The sequence below is a fragment of the Pituophis catenifer genome, unplaced genomic scaffold (assembly GCF_029215685.1).
Source record: "Pituophis catenifer annectens isolate HBS135680 unplaced genomic scaffold, rPitCat1.0.hap2 SCAF_2, whole genome shotgun sequence".
Taxonomy (NCBI): Eukaryota; Metazoa; Chordata; class Lepidosauria; order Squamata; family Colubridae; genus Pituophis; species Pituophis catenifer.
The window spans coordinates 147,078,393-147,100,242 of record NW_027256882.1 but is presented as its reverse complement, the minus strand read 5'-3'; the positions used below and the strand labels follow the sequence as shown (position 1 = coordinate 147,100,242).

At 40.5% G+C, this 21,850-nt stretch overlaps 1 protein-coding gene across 1 annotated transcript in view; it reads right to left on the bottom strand.

Moving 5' to 3' along the window:
* Positions 1-13,457, bottom strand: part of PITPNC1 (phosphatidylinositol transfer protein cytoplasmic 1) — a 163,140-nt gene extending 149,683 nt beyond the window's left edge. The window contains exon 1 of the mRNA XM_070934749.1: positions 12,607-13,457. Coding sequence (XP_070790850.1) covers positions 12,607-12,654 — 48 coding nt within the window. The 5' untranslated portion in view covers positions 12,655-13,457. The remainder of the gene's footprint in view (positions 1-12,606) is intronic.
* Positions 13,458-21,850: the final 8,393 nt, after the last annotated feature.

The following is a 21,850-nucleotide window of genomic DNA, read 5'->3' as shown; positions in this document are numbered from 1 at the left end:
AGCAAATATATAACTTTATCATAGAAGAAGTAATTAACTAAAATATAATTGGATTCTCTTTAAGATATCTCTATACATTATTCTTAAAAATCAGCATTTAAATTACTTTTGGCAATTTTTTATCTACAAATTGTTTCAGAAATAGATTCTAAAAACTCAAGATCCTAATTACTCCTGAACCTTTATTGGTCCAAATTAAGCATCACTGAAGTAAAAGCTTTCAAGGACAAACACTAATTAGTGACTTTATAATAGAGTGCAAAATGAGGTATAAATCTAGATTGTTGTGACCTGCCCAAAGTCACTGAGAGTCGGGCAGCATACAATTTTAATAAATTATTATTTAATAAATTACTATTATGATTAGTAAATCACAAACAACTTATGTTGAAAAAGAATTCAGGGGTTATATACATGCAAGGTCATATGATGCTAGGAACAAATGAGGACCCAGATTGTGGGGGCAATAAGCTGACTTTGTATAAATATACAAAAGTATGAAGGCTATTGCTTAACGCATTGTAAGCCACCCTGAGTCTCTAGAGAAGGGCGGCATATAAATTAAAGCAAAAAAAAAAAAAATTCAAGAAACTAAAGAGAATATAGGCATTCCTCAACTTACAACCACAACTAAGCCAAAAATCTCCATTGCTAAGCAAGACCATTGTTAAATGAGTTTTGTCCCATTTTACAACCTTTCTTCCCAGATTTGTTAAGTCAATCATTGCAGTTGTTAAGTTAGTAGCATGGTTGTTAAGTGAATCTGGCTTCCCCATTGACCTTGCTTCTCAGAAGGTCACAAAAGGGGATCGCATGATCCTAGAACATTGCAACCATCACACATGCAGCCGCCAAGTGCCTGAATTTTGACCACATGACCACGGGAATGCTGCAACAGTCATAAGTCACTTTTTTCAATCACATCAAACAATCACTAAACAAATGGTTATATGCTCGACCATTAAAGAAGACAACTACCAAAAACTACTTAGTCAAACTAAAGAAATGTTGGAAGGATGGAAAAGTTTACAGCTATCATTATTAGGTAGAATTGCAGTAGTTAAGACGTATATCCTGCCTAAATGGATTTTTCTCTTTCAGACAGCCCCAGTTTTAGTAGATACAATTTTTTTTCATTCTTTAGATCAGTGTATACATAGATTTGTATGGCAGAATAAAAAACCAAGGATTAAATTGAAAATGCTTCAAGAATCCCCTTCCAGGGGAGGATTTGGCCTACCTAAATGGGAGCTTTATCATCAGGCAGCTGTCTTAACTTGGATCAGAGACTGGATTGCCTTGAGGAGGAGGAGAATCCTTAGCTTGGAAGGCCACAATTTGCAACAGGGGTGGCACTATTATCTGAGTCAGGAAAGGCCCAAACAAACATAAATATTTTATGGACCACTTTATTCGAAAGGTTTTGATGACCATATGGGATCGAATAAGAAATAAATTTTACCTGATGACTCCGATTTGGCTTTCCCCTTTAGAGGCAATGACACACCCGACTCTTTACAACAGAAATAAACCACTAATCTACCAAGCTCTGTTGGATCCTTCAGGCAAAGTAAAATCTCGAAATATGCTGGGGGAATTAGGCTATGAGCTAGATTGGTGGTCATACAATCAGATCCAATCCAGGACAGCTCAGGATAAAAATAAAGGAGGAATTTATAATTCTCTACAGGAACTTGATAAGATCTTGTTGGGGAAGGATGAGAAGGTATTATCCAAACTCTATCAATTCCTCTTAATGGACTGGATTGGAGAGGAGGTCATCAAAGACTCAATGATTGCCTGGGGGAGAAATTTGGGATACTCGATTGAACTTGAAAAATGGGAAGAAATCTGGGGGACAACCTTAAAATTAACAATGTCAGTTTCCTATAAGGAAAATATATACAAAATGCTATATAGATGGCACCTGCCCCCGGCTAGATTATCGAAGATGTTCCCGGGGACCTCTCCGGTTTGCTGGAAATGCAACGCCACTATGGGAACTTACTTTCATAGTTGGTGGACCTGTCCCCGAGCAAAAGAATATTGGGTTAGAATTCAAAAATGGATTTTAGAAATCATAGGATGTAGAATAGATTTGAACCCGGAAACGTTTTTACTAGGCATGAAACCAGAGAATTTAAACAAATCTAATTGGTATCTCGCTCTCCACATCATCATTGCAGCCAGGATCTCGTTCGCGCAAGAATGGAAATCTAAAAATATCCCATCGGAGGCTACGTTAATTGCAAAGATCATGGACTGTGCAGAAGCAGACAAGCTTACTGGACTTTTGCGAGATAGACAAGAATCGGGGTTATATAGGAGCTGGGACAGATGGTATGCTTGGCTGCAAAAAAAGAAATCTTAAGAAGAACGAAAATATTAACCTTAATGTGAACGTGGGTAAATACTTCCAGGAGTACTGCATGACGATTGAGAATTTTTTTTCTGGTTAAACCTTCCTTTCTTTTGATGAGTTAGCTTAATGGAAGTTTGTACTTTCTCCAGGCGAAAATTGATACTTTAAAACTCTATATGTATTATATTACTCTCTGCAATTCTATCCATATTATTATATTTTTTTCTGTATTTTTTAATAATTTTCAATAAAAAATTAAAAAAAAAAAAACAAATGGTTATAAGCTGAGGACTACCTGTATGTATTATTGGCACGGTGACACAAAATTTACAAATATCAAACATATGCTTCAACAGGCAAGACTGCCTTGGTATTTATATAGCAAATTATATGTGCGATGCAGGAGAGTTTCATTCTTTACACGTCTTATGCTTGGTTGCCTATTTGTATTTTAGCCTTTTTTCCCTGGTATTGATCTGGATTTAAAGTTCCAAAAATTCTCTAATCAGCATGACTGTCATTGAGAATAATGGAAGCTAAAGCCCATTCATCTGGAAAGTACCCAAGTGGGAAAACCTTTTTTGAAATGTGTTTTCTTTGGTAGTACTTTTCCTATAGTGCTGTTACACTTAGACTTAATTCACACAATGCACAAAGACTGCTAATGATGACTCGGAGTAGCCCCACTAATCACTCTCTGAGTATATCGCCTTATAATTTTATTTATTTTATTATTTATTTGTTAAATTTATTTGCCACCCATCTCACTGTTGATGTGAGTCAATTGTCAAGTATCTGAATATGGGGATGGCTGCAATGGTCATAATTGTGAGAAACGGTCATAAGTCATTTTTTTGTGCCCTTGTAACTTCGATTGGTCACTGAAGGAACTGTTGTAAGTCGAGGACTACCTAGACTAGATTTCTCTATTAACCCGTTTCAATTTGAGATTTTCAGGGCTGCATTTAAATTGGCCACCTGGGTTGGCTATAAAGCACATGGGACTAGGATGCTGCCTTGCTCCTCAGAATCCCCTCAGTTACAAATGGCAGCACTCGTGCGAGACCGAATACATTTTCACTGTCATGTTTGTTAATGGTTGACTGTGAGTAGTGCTACGTGGATAAACTGAGAATTAATGTTCAATTCTCTTTTCTTTGGCTGTATACCTTGTTACTTATTTATGTCCTAGCCTCTTATCAATGGTATGTCTATGCAACTTCCTTTTACTCATGGTAGAATTAAAAACTGTTTATTAATAGCTTTCAGTGGAAGCTGTTTTGCGGGGGAAAAATATGAGTTGGTAGGAAGAGAAAGCTGCCCAGCCATCACAATTTTTCCTTCTTCTTGTGTATAGATTCCTCTCCTCCCAAAAGCTGTGAAGATGGCCTGATAGCCCTGCTTTACAAGCAGGAGCGTTTTTTCCAACAGCTGCAGCCGGGATTGTAGGTGGTAGCAGAGCGGGTGATGAGTGAGAAATGGCTCATTTGAGTCCAGGGTCAGGGCAGTGGGGCAGAGCAAGAGTTCAATGCAGGCTGCTTATACCAGTGACAAAAATGGAGCCAGGTGGTTTTTGCTGATTCAAACCAACCAGAAAGATTAAGACGGGGATTGCTGATAGATGAAATCGACTAGAGTCCCCCAGGCGTAAGTACAGGTAGATCCTTGACATACGATCACAGTTGAGCCCCAAATTTCTGTTGCTAAGTGAGCAACACTTATGTGTTATGTGTTATGTGACTTTGGCCCCATTTTACAATCTAACTTCCCACAGTTGTTAAGTGAATCACTGCCGTTCTTAAGTTAAAACACAGTTGCTAAGGGAATCTGGCTTCCTATTGACTTTGCTTGTCAAATAGGGATAAGGATAGGAATAGAACTAGCGCTAGGGATGAAGAGAGACAGAGACAGATTTAATCCTCTCTCTCTCTCTCTCTCTCTCTCTTTCTCTCTCCCTCCCTCCCTCCCCTCTCTCTCTTTCCCTCCCTTCCCCTCCCCCTCTCTCTCCCTCCCTCCCTCCCTCTCCCTCTCTCTCCCCATGCACTCTCTTATAACTCTCTCTCCTACTTGGTTCAAGCAACAGCAACAGTTACACAGTGAGTTTCCTGTCTTAATCTAATATTTTAGCTACTACATCAAATTGATTCTATTCTGTGCTTTTCCCAAAAGATATGAGATGGCTGAAACTCAGCTTCTCTTGCACAGTATGCCTGCAGCTAGTAGAGGAAAAATTGGACTTTTGCTCTGTCTTTTGAATACCCACAACCAATAAGGTAATTATCACATTCTATTCTTTTATCTCATTTTTGTCTAATCTCAGTGTTTACAATTCTCAGTGTCTCAAAAGTAGGGGCGTATAGAAATGCCAATTTTAGCATAAAAATCCATAATGAAATGGATATCATCCCTGAAATATATAAAACTAAATAAAGTAGGCTTTAAATTACCATAAGGACCTTGGTGGTTGTTTTTTTCCTAACGGAGTATAACTTCATTTGTATGGGTGCAGAAATATTATAACTAATGAGGCTTAGGCATGAATTAATCAAACAAGAGAGAGATCTGAATCTGAAAACTGCAGTGCTGACGTGTATGATGGCAAAAGAAAGTCAACAGAAAGATAAGACTCTCAAAAAATAGTGTAAAATACATTAAAACATATTTTGAATGAAACATTTCTTAGAGCCTAGTAAACATAGTTGCCACACACCTTAGCATTGCTACAATGGATTTCTCAATGGGTAAATAGCAGAAGTTCAATGCAATGTGTTGCTCTATTAAAATTAAGTACAGATAGTCCTCTACTTACAACAGTTCATTTAGTGACCGTTTGAAGTTACAATGGCATTGAAAAAAGTGACTTGTTTTTCTTGTAACCGATGCAATATCTCCATCGTCGCATAATCAAAATTCAGATGCTTGAAAACTGACTCATATTTATCACAGTTATAGCATCCCAGGGTCATGTGATCATCACCTTTTGTGACCTTTTGACAAACGAAGTCAATGGAAAGACAAATTCACTGTGTTACTAATTTAACAACTGTAATGATTCAAGGAAAGATTGAAGGCAAATGAAGTCCAGGCAGAAGAACATCATGGCTTCAAAATCTAAGGGACTGGTGACACATTTGGCACAACATGAAGAAGAATGAGCGGCTTAACAATTATGGCAAGAAAGATCATAAAATGGGGCAAAACTCACTTAACATATGTTTCACTTAGCAACAGAAATGTTGGGCTCAATTTTGGACAAAAGTCTACCTGTAATCTTTGTCAGATATTGCCTGCATATGATGCACCAGAGACTAGAAGGGGTTAAGTCTTTACAGACATCACATGTGACTATATCAGCCAATGAACTCTCTTATTGGACTCTTACCTAGAAACCACTTGGATATCTTCCCCTTTCTTTTCTCTCTCTCTCATCTATCTCTCAGCGAGACAACACGTGAACTTCTCTCTCCTCTCAACATCTGAGTCATACAGTTAGGGTAAAAAAATGTAACAGGACACCCTGTTCATTATCGTATGCATGTATATATTTGTAAATAATAAAAACAACCTTTTGAACCTGAAGCTGTATTGACCAAATAACTTCCTTATAGAACCAAATGAGCATGACCATCAATATATATCTGATAATCTTCATAGAATGATACTAGATGGAGGTAGGGCTATATATTTCTCCTAGTGCAAGCATTAGTTAGTTATGTACCCTTTGTATGCAGATATTGTACAAAATGGGAAGATCTGAAAATTGCAGCAGCGTTTACAAAAATCAGGAGTCTCACCACCTTCCATTTCTGCAGGGCTTAAATTTAACTTGGTGCAAAGGTGACTTTAATAATTTGCGGGTTGGGTAAGAGTTACAGACACCCAGCAAAAGAGAATTTTAGAGTATTCCTTGCTGGCAGCTTGTCATCAACATAAAACACGTTTGAAATAAAAAATGAGCAGATCAAAAGGGAGGAAAAGGTTTGCAGCATCCTAAAAATATCATGGAACATTGTCAAAACATCACGCAAGAATAACAAAAAGATATACCAATGTCACATGTATCCCTTTTTGAGTATTTGTTAACTGGCAAACAGAAATACCAAGGAGTCCTTCTCTCTGAGGGAGATGGAAGATTAGGAAGTGTGGGGCGGGGAATAGATTTTTTTAAAAAAAATCCTTTTGAAAAACCCATCTATCTCCACTTCCTTTAATTAAAGAGGACGTTTGACAGATTCCCTACCTAAATAATTTTCAGAGCTACATCACTTCCCAAAGTCAATTGGAAATAGTTACCAGGAAGCAAAAATGTTTCCATTTTTATAACAAGACTAAGGTGAGAAGTTCTGACCTAAATGATTATAGCTAAAAAGTGATAGAAGAGAGTCAATCTGATGGGCCAGTTAAGGTATAGTATGGGACCTAGAATGGGAAAACTGAGGCATAAGGCCATTGTCCAACATGGAATCTGACCAAGTATAGGTAGTCCTCAACTTACAACCATTCATTTAGTGACCCTTTGAAGTTACAACAGCACTGAAAAAAGTGACATAAGAGTCACGATGGAGCAGTGGTTAGAGTGCAATACTGCAGGCTTCTTCTGCTGACTGCTGGCTGCCTGGAATTTGGCAGTTCAAATCTCACCAGGCTCAACGTTGACTCAGCCTTCCATCCATCCAAGATTGGTAAAATGGGGACCCAAATTATTGGGGGCAATAGGCTGACTCTATAAACTGCTTAGAGAGGGCTGTAAAAGCACTGTGAAGCGGTATATAAGTCTATTGCTATAACTGTTTTTCACACTTATGACCATTGCAACATCTCTGTGGTCATGTGATCAAAATTTGGATGCTTACTAGTTGGCATGTATTTATGATGGTTGTAGTGTCCCAGGGTCATGTGATCACCTTTTGCGACCTTCTGACAGGCAAATTCAATGGGGAAATCAGATTCACTTAACGGTGTTACTAACATAACAGGTGCAGTCATTTACTTAACAACTGTGACAGGAAAGGTTATAAAAAGGGGCAAAACTCACTTAACAACTGACTTGCTTAGCAACTGAAAATTTGGGTTCAACTGTGGTCATAAATCAAAGACTACCTGTAAATTATCATAGTTAGCCAACCTGCAATACCCCCAGTAGTCAGTTTGAGATATCTGGAAGTTGATTAAGCTTTGCAACAAGCATCTCATTTCTTTCACTAGTTCATACCACTATGAGAACTGCAGACACCAGTAATCTATGGATGCATTAAACCAGCACAGGAATACAAAATAGGAATACAAAATTGTTCTTTGTTGGGCAGTATTTCTCATTTAAGATTCTAATGACACAGTTTGAATAGGGAATTATGTTTAGATTCAGCATCTAAGATCCAGAACTCCTGAGAAGCTCTTTTTTCAGCTCTTTTTTATGAAATTCAATCATCTGATCAATTCAGTTCTACTATACCAGGCATAAGAGCTGCGGTGGCCCAGTGGTTAGAGTGCAGTAGTGCAGGCTACTTCTGCTGATCACCGGCTGCCAGCAGTTTGGCAGATCAAATCTCACCAGGCTCAAGGTTGACCCATCCTTCTATCCTTCCAAGGTCGGTAAAATGAGGACCCAGATTGCTGGGGGCAATAGGCTGACTCTGTAAACCACATAGAGAGGGCTGTAAAGCACTTGTGAAGCGGTATATAAATCTAGGTGCTATTGCTATTGCATCTGTTTCAATAACTGAATATTTTCTTCTATGTCCCTTTTGCTCCTCAATTATGTTTATTTTGCATATGTTTCATTGTAATTTCATTGTGATGCTTCATTTATAATGAATTGTTTTTATCAGTTCTGACAGCTGCCATGAAGATTCTTCTATCGCTTTCTGAACGTGAGGGGTAAAATTATTTTTATAAGCAATCATGAAATTAAAACAGCATTGTGTAACTTAGTTGAAGTCTGGGGAATTGTGTTAAGAGGAAGCCCTGCCTACATGCCACGAACTTAAACAAAACCCAGAAACAATTAAATCTTCAGGGAAAATTTATTTCAGACCTTTTTCCAATCCTAAATGCTAATTATGCCAAAGGGACTTTGTCTATTGTAAGCAAACATGAATAGTTATCAGGAAGTAGCCTAATGCTTTCAACCTAGAGTATTTTTGTATTAAAGTGGCTATTGTGTGAATGTCTATTTGAAATACTAGTAAGGGACAGAATTTGCTCAGAATGCAGTACAGATAGTCCATGATTTATGACCAAAATTGAGCCTAAAATTTCTGTTGCTAAGCGAGACAATTATTAAGTGAGTTTTCCCCCTCATGTTATGACTTTTCTTGCCACAATTGTTAGGTGAAGGTCGCAAAAGTGATCACATGACCTTTAGACACTGCAACTGTCATAAATATGAACCAGTTGCTAAGCGTCTGAATTTTGATCACATGACCATGGGGATGCTGCAATGGTCATAAGTGTGAAAAATGGTCATAAGTCACTTTTTCTTTAATGCCGCTGTAAGTTCACCAAATGAACTGTTGTACGTCAAGGACTACCTGTATTTAGATAAAGCAATAGAAACCGAGTAATGAGATCCTTAGTCAACATATACTCAGCAATTTAACAAAGTTAGATTTTCTACATTATATTATATTTCTTCCCATCTGGGAAGAAATTTTACTGGAAATTTTATCATAGCAGCAGCCTAAATCTGAGCTTTTGACATTTTATCCCAATCTGACTCAGGTCACATGGGGATTACAGCAAATACACAAACTATTCAAGGAAAAAAGTCCAGTTTGATGATTTAAAGGTCAGATACTCATAGTCATTTTTTTTTAAATAAAAGGAAAGCAATTTAGAAACCAAGGATCCAAGGAAAACCACAGCTTGTTGCTATAAGCCTAGTCACATAATGTACTCGTGCATTTATCATTGCTTATAGTACAACATGGCAAAAGACTCCAAGCATTAACGAGAAGGTGATAGTTTCTGAGACGGAAATAAAGAACATCAGGAGGAACTTGTTTAAATACATTTCCCAGTATTCGATGAAGAAACAAGTACAGTCGCTGACGGCTATGGTTTTCAACTAAAAGAACGGGCACAATTCAAAACCACAGAGTAGAGAATTTACATTTGCATAAAGGATTAGTTGCTTCGTTCTTGGTATGATTTGTAAAGAACCTAAACTGGGTTTGATATCTAAGCACAATTTGAAGGACAGGTTCAAAGTAAAGACTACTGAACTTTATCCCCTTGTGCAAGCAGCCAAGATGGCAAGCTGAGTGCCAAGAGCTTTCTGTAATAGAAAGAGGCAACCTGTGGTTATCTAGCATCCCTCTATCATTGACCATGTTGGATATAGGTACTGAGAATTGAAATTCTACAACCTTGAGATAAGATCAGGGGTGAAATGCTCCCGGTTCGGACTGGATCGCCCAATCCGGTAGCGATGGAGGCGGGTGGTTCGGGCGCGTGGCCTAGCTGAGCCGCGTGATCATCAGAGGCTTTTTTCTTTTAAATGCCTCTGACGATCCCAGCTGAGTTGCCAGATCGTCAGAGGCATTTAAAAGAAAAAAAGCCTCTGACGATCAGGCAACTCAGCTGGGATCGTCAGAGCCTTTTGAAAGCATTTTTTTACAACCTCTTCACCAAAGAGGTTGTAGAAAAAATGGTTTTAAAAGTAAAAAAAAAATGGCCACACCCACCCAGTCACATTACCCCCCACCACCAAGCCACACCCACAGAACCGGTAGTAACAAATTTTAGATTTCACCAGTGGATGAGTGGCCGATAAAATAAACATCCCAGGATCTGGTGGGTTTCCACCCCAATTCTAGAAGCAGGGCTGAGAGTAGGACTCACGTGTCTCCATGAGTGGGAATGGTATATCTAAAGTTTTTGTGAATACAGAAAAATCTTACCTCGCATCATCTGCACAATCCTTTGAGATTATTTGTAAAAAAGGTTGACCTAAAGTCCATGACGTTTTGTTCCTGATTCATATTTTTAGCCTCCCAGAGTTCATTAATGTTCATTCATATATGACACAAAAATTTGATTTGGCGACACAAGCCCAAATCTGAATGGAGCATTTCTGTGCTTCCTTCTTTCACTTTAAACAAACCTGTTTTGTATTTTTCCCAAAGTGGAAAATCATTTGCGCCAGTCCTATTCTGCAAGGAAAGCATGAGCCACAATTTGCAAATTCAGACATAACCCAGGGTCAGGAAAGGAAGTACAATGTTTTTCACAACTGTGCCAAGAGCTAAAGATTATTGGCTTTTTACTTCTACCGAACTATATTAGTCTATGTGAGTATATTCCTTTGAATCAATGTTCACTCCTGGTGACTGTCTGGACAAGTCCTTGCAGGTTTCTTGGCAAGATTTTTCAGAAGTGGTTTGCTCCTGCCTTCTTCCTAGGGCTGAGAGAAAATAGATGACCCTGGCTTCATGCCCCAGGCAGGATTAGAACTCAGTCTCCTGGTTTTTAGCCCACTGCCTTAACCATTATATCAAACTGGCCCTCTATATTGAACTATAATAAAGTACATTTTAAGTCAGGCTTGTAAACAGCCATTTGTCTCATTTGATTGTGACAAGCTCCAGGCAACCAGGCTGTAAAAGTTTTGAAATGGAAAGGGGGAAGAGGTGGTGTTAAAATTTAACTACTGAGAAATTAAAGAGGAACATTAACAACACAGGTTTAGATGCATTAGTTTTTAAGGAATAGCAAATTCTTCTGAATTCTTGGCAAAACTCTCCTAACTACTAGAATGCTGGTTTCTAAAGGAAGAGCCTGAAAAAAACCCCACAAAGCTGCTGGAGGAAAAGTTCATACAACATCCAGGCAGCCCCCAGTATTAAAAATATTTTGCACTGAATTGGGGCTGGCTCAAATAATATAGATGCGGAATAAGGTGAATTATATGACTGACATCTGCATTTTTATTTTCTCGTGACACAAATTGCAATCACCAGAACATTTGATTTAAACTAGTTTTTCTGCAGCTGAAAAACTCATTATACGTCTTAGCAAGGAGCCAAAAATATAGGGATGCAAGAATAATATGTCATTATATTAAAAAAAAAATACCTACCTACCTATCCCTTCCCCTCCTCCCCAAATCTACAAACAGGATTCTTCCCACCGTTCCTACGGTATCTGCATTAAACAGAAAGGAAAAGAACAACGCTAGAGAATTCTATCCAAAACGCGCCCCCTTGTGGCTCATAGCATATTTTGGAAGAAAGAACGAGAGGTAGAGACCGAATATATTGGGCAGCGCCAAACGAATAAAGGCGAAAAAGAAACTTGAATGGTATTGACTGGTTTGCCATTAAGGCAGTAGCTGCAGTTTAAACTGTCCTCCGATTCAGATCACAGCCTTTCAGTTTCACAGTCAAAACCCGCCAAGGCTAATAGAAAGAGGGAAGAAAAAGAAAGACAATCTGAAGTTTACGGTATAAACAAACATCCAAACTTCATGTCAGTAAAGCGACTATTATCAGTTTGGTGAAAACTGTAGCCGGTATGATCCCCCGAAGCCTGTTGCATTCTGCACACGAACAACAGCCCCTTGTATGTAGATCTCCGCCGTCATGCTTATTCGCCACCCGCTTCGATTTGGGCATCTTAGCGCAGCGCGCACATGTTTATGATACGCATTGCTTTCAGTCGAATACCCAAAGGAAGGCTGTGGCTACTTTATTCCACGTATTGGAAAGCGGCAAGCCCTCTTTCAAAGAGTTTAAATAATAGAAACGTCCAAGCATCATTAGCTAAATAAACTTGGAGAATGGAAAGAAAGGGTTGGGGAGGGGGGGCAGGAGAGGAAGAGAGAATGTTTTCTTGTTAATTTAGTGGGTTTTTTGTTTTTAACCAAATACATTCTTCTTACATGAATTGCAGCCCACATCAGGGCCACCCAAGATATGTGTGTGAGAAGGTCTTTCTTTCTTTCTTTCTTTCTTTCTTTCTTTCTTTCTTTCTTTCTTTCTTTCTTTCTTTCTTTTTGTTTTTTTCCATAGCAAAGCTGGGTGGCCAATGGAGATCCTGATGCAACTGTGCCTGACATCCTACCTTCTTGCAGAACGAGGCTTCCCCCCCCTCCCAAATGCCCGTGCATTTGCAAGGAATAAAAAGAACTCATTGAAAAAGCCGCCGCTGGATCACCGACGGCTCTCTACCCCCTCCCTCACCCCCGCATAAGGAACCCTCCTGAAGCGATTCCCCTCAGCCCGTATTAGGCAACGCGCACTCACCTCCTCAACTGTCAAAGGCATGCAGATCCGATACTCCTTCATGAGCATATTCCGACACACTCACTGCAAGCCAGCAGTTCAGGAGAAAACGCGTAGCACGGGGCAACCCCCCACCTCCGATCCTGCAAAAGGCAAAGCCGCCGCCGCCGCCGCCGCCGGTCTACAGCGCCCCGGAGGTCGCCTGCTTGGCAATTTGGGCCGTAGACGTCGCCGCTGCCACCATCCAGCAGCAGGCTGACCCAGCCCCCGGGGAGAAAGACGGAGAAAACACCCCGCGATGCTCTGCTCTGCTCCGATCTTCCAGGTTGGCAGCTTCAAACCGCGGTCAGGCGCTGCTGTGCCTATCACAACATGCACACGCCAAAGGCGGCGGCGGCGGCGGCAGCGATCATACAAAGGCATCCGCCGGGACCGCTACAGCCAGAGGCATTTCTTAAACGCCGCAGCCTCAAGACATTGTTGCCCGAAGGCGAAGTCCGGGCGAAAGAGGCTGGAGCGAGCAAAGCGCGCCTCCCCGACCCCGGGAAGATCGGCCGCCGCCAAAAAGGAGATGCTTCCTTGCAAGACAAAAGGCGGCTCGCTACCGTTTCCTTCTCCGCCTGGTAAACAAGCGTCCTCTGCCTTCTCCGACCGAGCGTTGGAAGGAAGGAAGGAAGGAGCTGGGGTTCTGCCCGGTCCCTGGATCGGCTGCTGGGCTGGCCTCGCCCCGACGGAGAGTCTGCCGCTCCGGGTCTTGGCTGATCGCGCCGAGGAGCTTCTGCCGCAGCAGCAGGAGCGGCGGCGGCGGCAAGCTTAGGAAGGGTGTGAGAGCGTGGCTGACATCAGCAGCCCCGGCAGGAAGGAGGGCCCCATCCGGCCAATGGGGACGAGGCAGAGCCAGCCAGGCGACCCTTTGAAACAGCAGAGCCAGCCTCGGCTGAAAAAGGCGGCGGGGAAAGGAAAGGACAGGAAAGCCGCTTGCACGCTAGGCAGGAGCGGCAAGAGGAGGAGGAGGGGGAGGCATGCTTGGGGGGACAAAATCAGATCTGGGTTTTTTTTTCTTTAAAATGTGTGTGTGTGTGTGTGTGTGTGCGTGCGTGCGTGCGTGCATGCGCGCGCGCTCTGAAGAGTAGTGGAGGGCTCCTGGCAAGTTTAGAAATCTGCGGGGTCCAGGAAGCATGGGGGTGTGTGGAAGGAGGAGCAACGAGGGTCTTTGGAAGGATGATCAGCCGTTTGCCTGAAATGGAATATATATATATATATATATATATATATATATATATATATATATATATATATATATATATATATATATATATATATATATAGGGTCTCCTGCTTGAGCAGGGGGTTGGACTAGAAGACCTCCAAGGTCCCTTCCAACTCTTGTTGGTTCTTTTTTCTGTTAATCAGACAGGCTGGTGAGCGAGACCCCGTCCAGATGTGGCCTTCGAGGTGAAATCTAGGCAAGCCGAGACGCCTGTCTTTCACCGGGGTAGAGAAAGGAAAGGTAGCCTTGGGGTGGGGGTGGGGAACACCCTGAAACTCTTTTTTTTATTTTATTTATTTATTTATTTATTTATTTATTTATTTATTTATTTATTTATCTATTTATTTATTTATTTATTTATTTATTTTTCTTATACTTATATGCCACCCTTCTCCCAAAGGACTCTGGGCGGCTCACAGAAATTAAAACGATGAAAACAATAAAAATAGCTACTAAAATAATCAATTGGATGGGAGCCTGGATAGCTCTGCAGACTAAACACTGTAATTTAACACCAGCTGTCTGCAATTAAAAGTAAGTTCGAATCTCGCCAGGCTGAAGGTTGACTCAGCCTTCCATCCTTTCTAAGGTAGGTAAATTGAGGACCCAGTTTGTGGGGGCAATGAGCTGACTTTGTATAAAATATACAAAAGTATGAAGGCTATTGCTTAACGCACTGTAAGCCGCCCTGAGTCTCCGGAGAAGGGCGGCATATAAATCAAATTAAAAAAAAAATAAAATCTCCCATTAGGGCCTTTTCTAGGGACTTCATTCCGACAAGAGGAAGAAAAGGAGGGGGGAGTATGTTTGTATGTGTGTGTGTGGAGGGGTGGGGGGGGGTGTAGGTATTGTGTGTAGACAGGCAGCTGAGCTTTGAGTCCTGCAAAACCCCATCTGTGCTGAGTTGGAGCACATACAGCAAGGCCCCGACTACACATTCCATCTGGTTTCCTTCCCTTGACAGATTTTATTGTGCAAAAGCCCTGCGGGCTGAGCTAAGAAACACTAATGGTGTTTTTGCTGAGCATGTGATCTTAGCCTTACATCCTTCACAAGGGAACAGAAGCGGAGAATAAGGAGAACTCCATTTTAAGAGGCCGAGCCCCTTTTTCTTGATCTTTCCAAACCATATGAGTATATAAACACTATTTGTAATCCTTGCATGGGTAAAAAAAAAAAAAATCAAGTTATTTTTTTAAAAAATAACTTTTACATTTCATAATTGTTCCTTGGGCAGAGTTCAAGCAAATGATAACTGCTACATACAGTATTAAATTATATCCTTTCTTACTTTAGAGCTCTGCCTAAGTTATCTTTCGCTACTCTTGTTTGATTGGATTCTTCTTTTTAAAATGGGATGATTTTATCCGCAGATTATGTGGATTTGGTTTTGTGCCTGTTGAGAATACTTGATTGCAAACAGACTCCTTTGAATTTTTAGGGAGAGTAGCCACAAAATCTGTTTTACTATAAAGGATGAAATCTGAGGCATCTAAATGGAAAATATATTTATTGTGACACTAAAACGTATAATAAAAGGCATCAGCCAATTTCTAAACTCTTTGGACTTATATGCTTTAATTGTTAGAAAAACTTTTGTCTCTATACGTTCGGAAAATACGAATACTGTAGTGGAAAATTGAGTTATTTCAGTTCTCTGGTTGTTTTAAAATATTTTTAAAGTAATTCACATGGAATTTCTACTGCTGGAGTTTTGAATCTCTAATTTTAACATTATATGAAATTACAAGTAGTTCGCAACTTACATCAGTTTATTTAGTGACCATTCAAAGTTACGACACACTGAAAAAAGTTTTCACACACTTATGACTGTTGCAGCATCCCCATGATCACATGATCAAAATTCAGATGCTTGGCAATTGACTCATATTTATGATCATTGCAGTGTTCCACGGTCATGTGATTGCTTTTTGCAAACTTCTGACCAGCAAAGTCAATGGAGAAGGCAGATTCACTTCACAACCATGTTAGTAACCTAACAGTTGCAGTGATTCACTTAACAACTGTGGCAAGAAAGGTCATAAAATGGAGCAAAACTCACTTAACAACTATCTCACTTAGCAGCAGAAAGTTTGGGCTCAATTGTGATCGTAAATCAAGGGCTATCTGTAATCTGCAATCCACAACTTACCTAGAAGTGAAAGCCACAACATTTTACAGAACAGCATAAAAGTTTATGGACTGTAGACCACTTCAGCAGATGTATGGTGCTGTCCTTGTTACATGTTATATGTACATCTGATCAGAAGAGAGATTTGTAAACAGTAAGATCAGTGAAATGACAGGCACAAAGTATAGTGACCATGACAATATTAATAGAGTCTATTCACAAAAACATAAGAAAGGTGATAATACAAGATGTCCTGGCAAGTTAATTGAATTCAGGGAATAGTGCTACTATAGTCTTGGGCAAACTAAGAATATTTTAGCACATAGGCTCACAACAAACAACAAATGTTACTACTGTATAGTTTTGACACCTTGCAGCATTCCAGTGGAACAGATGCTTCATGCATGAATCAGAGCATCACAAAAAGTGCTTGTCGTTGTAATTTACTAATTCTGCTTTTCTTAAGGACTCATACACCATAACCTAAATATTAAGATATGCGTAGTGCAGTATTTTGAAGTTTTTACACACATACAAAACATAGGTTTTTTAAAAATCTTACCTGCCATACAAACCTCAATTTTGGGTCAAGTTATGGATTAGGCAACTCAAATACTTTGGCCACCTAATGAGAAGAGTCTAATGCTGGGAAAGATTGAGGGCAAAAGAAGAAAGGGATGGCAGAGAACGAAGTGGCTGGATGGAGTCACTGAAGCAGTAGCATGAGCTTAAATGGACTCTAGTCTAGAGGATGGTGGAGGACAGGAAGGCCTGGAGGAATGTTGTCTATGGGGTCGCGATGGGTCAGACACAACTTCGCAACTAACAACAACAACAACAATGGATTAGGCAGAGCCTTTTAATGAGTTCTGTTGTGAACGACTTACCTCTGCTTGGGCTCTTAATATTGCAAAGACCGTGAAAGGAGAGTTAACTTTGAAGTTAACTTTTCCTGACTTCAAAGTTTAAAGCATCTGCAAAATGAGATACAGGTAGTCCTTGACTTACAAGCATTAATTTAGGGACCATTCAAAGTTACAATGGCATTGAAAAAAAGTGATTTAGGATTGCTTTTCACACTTAGGACCGTTGCAGCATCCCCATGGCCACATGATCAAAATTCAGACGCTTGGCAACTGACTCATATTTATGACGATTGCCATGTGCTTGGTCATGTGATCACCTTTTGCAACCTTATGACAAGCAAAAGTCAATGGGGAAAGGCAGGTTCACTTAACAACCGTGTTACTAACTTAACTGCAGTGATTCGTTTAACAACTGCGGCAAGGAAGGACATAAAATGGGGCAAAACTCATTTAACAAATATCTCACCAAGCAACAGAAATTTTGGACTCAATTATGGTCATAAGTCAAGGACTACCTGTAGTCACAGCTGCATATTTACTCACCCTCTTTTTTTTCCTGTCTTCAAGATTATGGAGGGGAGGTACGACAGAAATGCAAGAAAGGGGGTGTAGAGGAATTTAAGGCTGACTGTAACAGATTAACAGAGTTGGAAGGGACCTTGTACTAGGTCATCTAGTCTAAACCGCCGCCCCCCCCAAATACCTTGGGGAAGGTATGAAAGATCCAGTAAGGCAGGGTGGAGGAAGGGATGAGCCATTTTAAAAAAAAGAGGGCTGGAGAGACTGGCAGAAAAGATCACACAGTCTTGGAGAAAGAGGGAAGCGTTAGAAAGAAACCCAATCCCATCTTGACTTTGTATCATATGGGATGGAATAGAGTAAAAATGAGAGAGGTTGTCACGATTCTGTCGCAGTACCTTCCCAGAATCTCTGCCGTGCCCGTGTCTTTCACCATGCCCCAGTGTCTTTTAATCTGGCCTATCCCCAAAGGGTTGACTAGGATGTTAAAGGACCCTTCTCCTCTCCAGTCTGCAGTAAGCCTCCATGGATTTTAATTATCTTATTTCAACAGTCAGTAGTGACAACCAGGGCCAGCTAGTCAGAATCATAGGGCTTGGAGGTCTTCTAAGCCCAACCCCCTAACAAAGGCAGGAGTCCTTATACCATCTCTGACAAATAGTTGTCCAGTCGTTTCTTGAAAACCTTCAGTGATGGAGCATCTACAACTCTGGGAGACAAGCTATTCCGTTGACTAATCATTCTCACTGGTAGGAAATTCCTCCTTATTTCCATGCCCGTTCCCCTCCCCCCAATTGCTTCTTGCCCTCAGGTGCTCTGGAGCAGGGGTCTCCAACCTTGGCAACTTTTAAGAGTTGTGGATTTCAACTCGCAGAAGCTTTGCTGGCTAAGGAATTCTGGGAGTTAAAGTCCACAACTCTTAAAGTTTCCAAGGTTGGAGACCTCTGCTATGGAGAGCAAATCAATGTTCTTTCCCTGTGACATCCCTTCAAGTATTGGAAGACTTAACAGTAACAGAGTTGGAAGGGACCTTGGAGGTCATCTAGTCCGACCCCCTGCTCATGGAGGAGACCTGTACTAGGGATTCGAACTGCTGAACTGCTGACCTTTCTGATCAACAAGCTCAGTGTCTTAGCCACCGAGCCAGACTGGTTCTATCGTGTCTCCCTTAAGCTTTCTATTCGTAGGTTAAACATGCCTAGTTGCCTTACCCGTTCATCATATGATTTAGCCTTCAGATCCCTCATCATCGTTGTTGCTCTTCTCTGCACTCTTTCTAGGACCTCAGCATCTTTTTTGTATCATGGTGGTCACTATGAAAATGTCTGGAATTCTCTCCAAAATTCCATCCCAAGCCAAATGGAGCAGTCTTTCATTCACCAGATCTTCTATGGCCAGTCACATCTAGCCCAGGCTAGATGTGATATGCAAATATGTTCAAAAAATTATCAACTAGCGTAGTGGTAAAATCCATTTTTTTTTACTACCGGTTCTGTGGGCGTGGCTTGGTGGGTGTGGGGTGGGGTGGCTTGGTGGGCGCAGCTTGGTGAGTGTGGCAGGGGAAGGATACTGCAAAATCCCCATTCCCTCCCCACTCCTGGGGGAAGGATATTGCAAAATCTCCATTCCCACCCCATTCTGGGACCAGCCAGAGATGGCATTTGCTGGTTCTCCAAACTACTCAAAATTTTCACTACCGGTTCTCTGAATTACTCAAAATTTCCGCTACTGGTTCCCCAGAACCTGCTGAATTTCACCCCTGAACTAGCTGTTATATTGCCTTGAATAAACATCTGTAGGAATGAGTAGTGATGTGCACGTCTTTGGATTTGGATTAAGAAGTTGCAGCTAGGTTTGCACTTCAGGTGATCCAAATCCAAATTTTTTTGCTCTTGAATCCCAAACATTGCAAATCCTGGTAATGACTGTGGCATCAGTTTATTTAACTAGACCTGAAGGCAAGCTGAGATCTTTTTTTAAAGATCACCGTTCCTAATTGGATGATTCACAGGTCTATGGAGATTGCAAAAGAATGAAAAAGTCTCTTCCAGTGCTGTTTTTATTGTTTTTTTTTTTAATTTGATTTATATGCCGCCCTTCTCCGGAGACTCAGGGCGGCTTACAGTGCGTTAAGCAATAGCCTTCATACTTTTGTATATTTTATACAAAGTCAGCTTATTGCCCCCACAAACTGGGTCCTCAATTTACCTACCTTAGAAAGGATGAAAGGCTGAGTCAACCTTGAGCCTGGTGAGATTTGAACTTGCAGTAATTGCAGGCAGCTGGTGTTAAATTACAGTGCCTTGTCTGCAGAGCTATCCAGGTTCCTATTGTTACCCAATATTCTGATTCCCCCCCCCCCCCCCGCATTGGCGGCAGGAAGGGCATCCAGCTATTAAACACTCTGCTAGCTCCATTCAGTTGCATTATCTTCACCTCAAAAATAGCGGAGTCGTAATATTTTTATCTATATTTAACAAAACTTTTATCTATATTTCTAATCAACGTGGGATATTAGCTTGCAAAACTTTTAATGAAATGGTTTTTAATGAAATTGTGACCTAACGGGAAATGGGTGAGGTTGTTATATCCTGCTCTTATATGTCCACTGATCTTTTCTATTTATAGAGAACTTTTAAGTTTCATTTTGATGCGTTTGTACTTTCTACTGCAAAAAGAGGATTATTCTGAAATTATAATAATTCTTACCGTCTGATTGAACTCCATCATATAGAGCTGTATTGGAAGGAAAGAAAGCTCTTCAGGATCCAAATTGGCCTATAGTAGATGCCTCTAGGGAGTTATGGAAGAAAAACAATATTGTCCTATGATTTTTAAAAATTTCTCTTCTATTACAATTTTATTGGATGTTTAGGAAATTATTTCTTACTAGCTGAATACCCATGCTCCACTACAAAACTATGTCATCGGGCTTGATAAATCGACACTTAGAGTTTGAAAATTAATGAATAGTTATGATCAGCCTCTCCTCTCCTCTCCCTCAGGTTTGCCCCACAGAAGCCTCTCCTCTCGATCCCCTTCTCTCCCTCAGGCTTGCCCCATAGATCCTCTCCTCTCCCCTTCTCTCCCTCAGGCTTGCCCCATAGAAGCCTCTCCCCTTCTCTCCCTCAGGCTGTCCCCACAGAAACGTCTCCTATCCTATCCCCTTCTCTCCCTCAGGCTTTCTAGCCCCTTCTCTCCATGAGGCTTGCCTCACAGGAGCCTGTCCTATGCTATCCCATTCTCTCCTGAGTTATTTTGAGGTTGGGAGGGGGAGTAGAACGTCAACTAATTATCATCAGAGCTTGTTATAATAATATAGGAAATACTAATGCTCTGATGGTCATTTCGAAAAATCCTTTCTTAGTGAGCATCTAGAAGCCAAGAGGAACATACATGGCAAATTTCAAGTTTGTAGGCTTTACGGTTCTGGAGATTTGGTGATTAATGTGTGAGTGGTTTTCACTTATATATATATATATATACATAGACAAATATATATATATATATATATAATATATATATATATATATATATATATATATATATATATATATATAATTTATGTATAATTAATTCTCAAATTATTGTAAAGGCTGACATGTGGAAGCACTGCAATGAAGTAACCATCTTCTAATGGAATGATATTTCTATGTGTCATGCTACAATATTGAAAACACATTCACAAATGGCCTCCTTTTTAGTCAAGAGTTTGTTTTAAGAGTTAACTATGGAAGCACAACAGTTACTACAAAATCTACCTGTTATAATATTGTTGCAATTGTCACACAGAACTTTGCAAACACAGCAAACATGTCGGAGGGAGAATTTTCCTTCCCTTGTTTGAATTTCCAATGGAAGTTCAGATGGGGTACAGTGAGGAAAGATTGAGTCCAGTATGGCAGAGAATTAATAACAGAGCAGGGTACAAAGATTCACAGGCATTATAGAAATTACGTTATTAATTTTATTTATTTATTTATTTATTTATTTATTTATTTATTTATTTATTAATCAAATTTCTATACCGCCCTACTCCCGAAGGACTCAGGGCGGTGAACAGCCAAGATAAAATACAGACAATACAAATATTAAAAATCCCTTAAAATTATTAAATATTTCGACCGAAACACAGATTAAAACACCCAATTTATAAAATCACGAATTCAAAAATTTAAAATTTAAGAATTTAAAAGAGGGGAGTTAGGCCAGGCCAGCTTGCTGAAATAGAAAAGTTTTGAGAGCACGGCGAAACGTGCGCAGGTCCGGGATCTTCCGTATCTCTGGGGGGAGCTCGTTCCAGATGGTAGGTGCCCCCACAGAGAAGGCTCTCCCCCTGGGGGCCGCCAGTCGACACTGTTTGGCCGACGGCACCCTGAGGAGCCCCTCTCTATGGGAGCGTACTGGTCGGTGAGAGGCTATTGGTAGCAGAAGGCGGTCTCGTAGATACCCCGGTCCGATGCCATGGAGCGCTCTAAA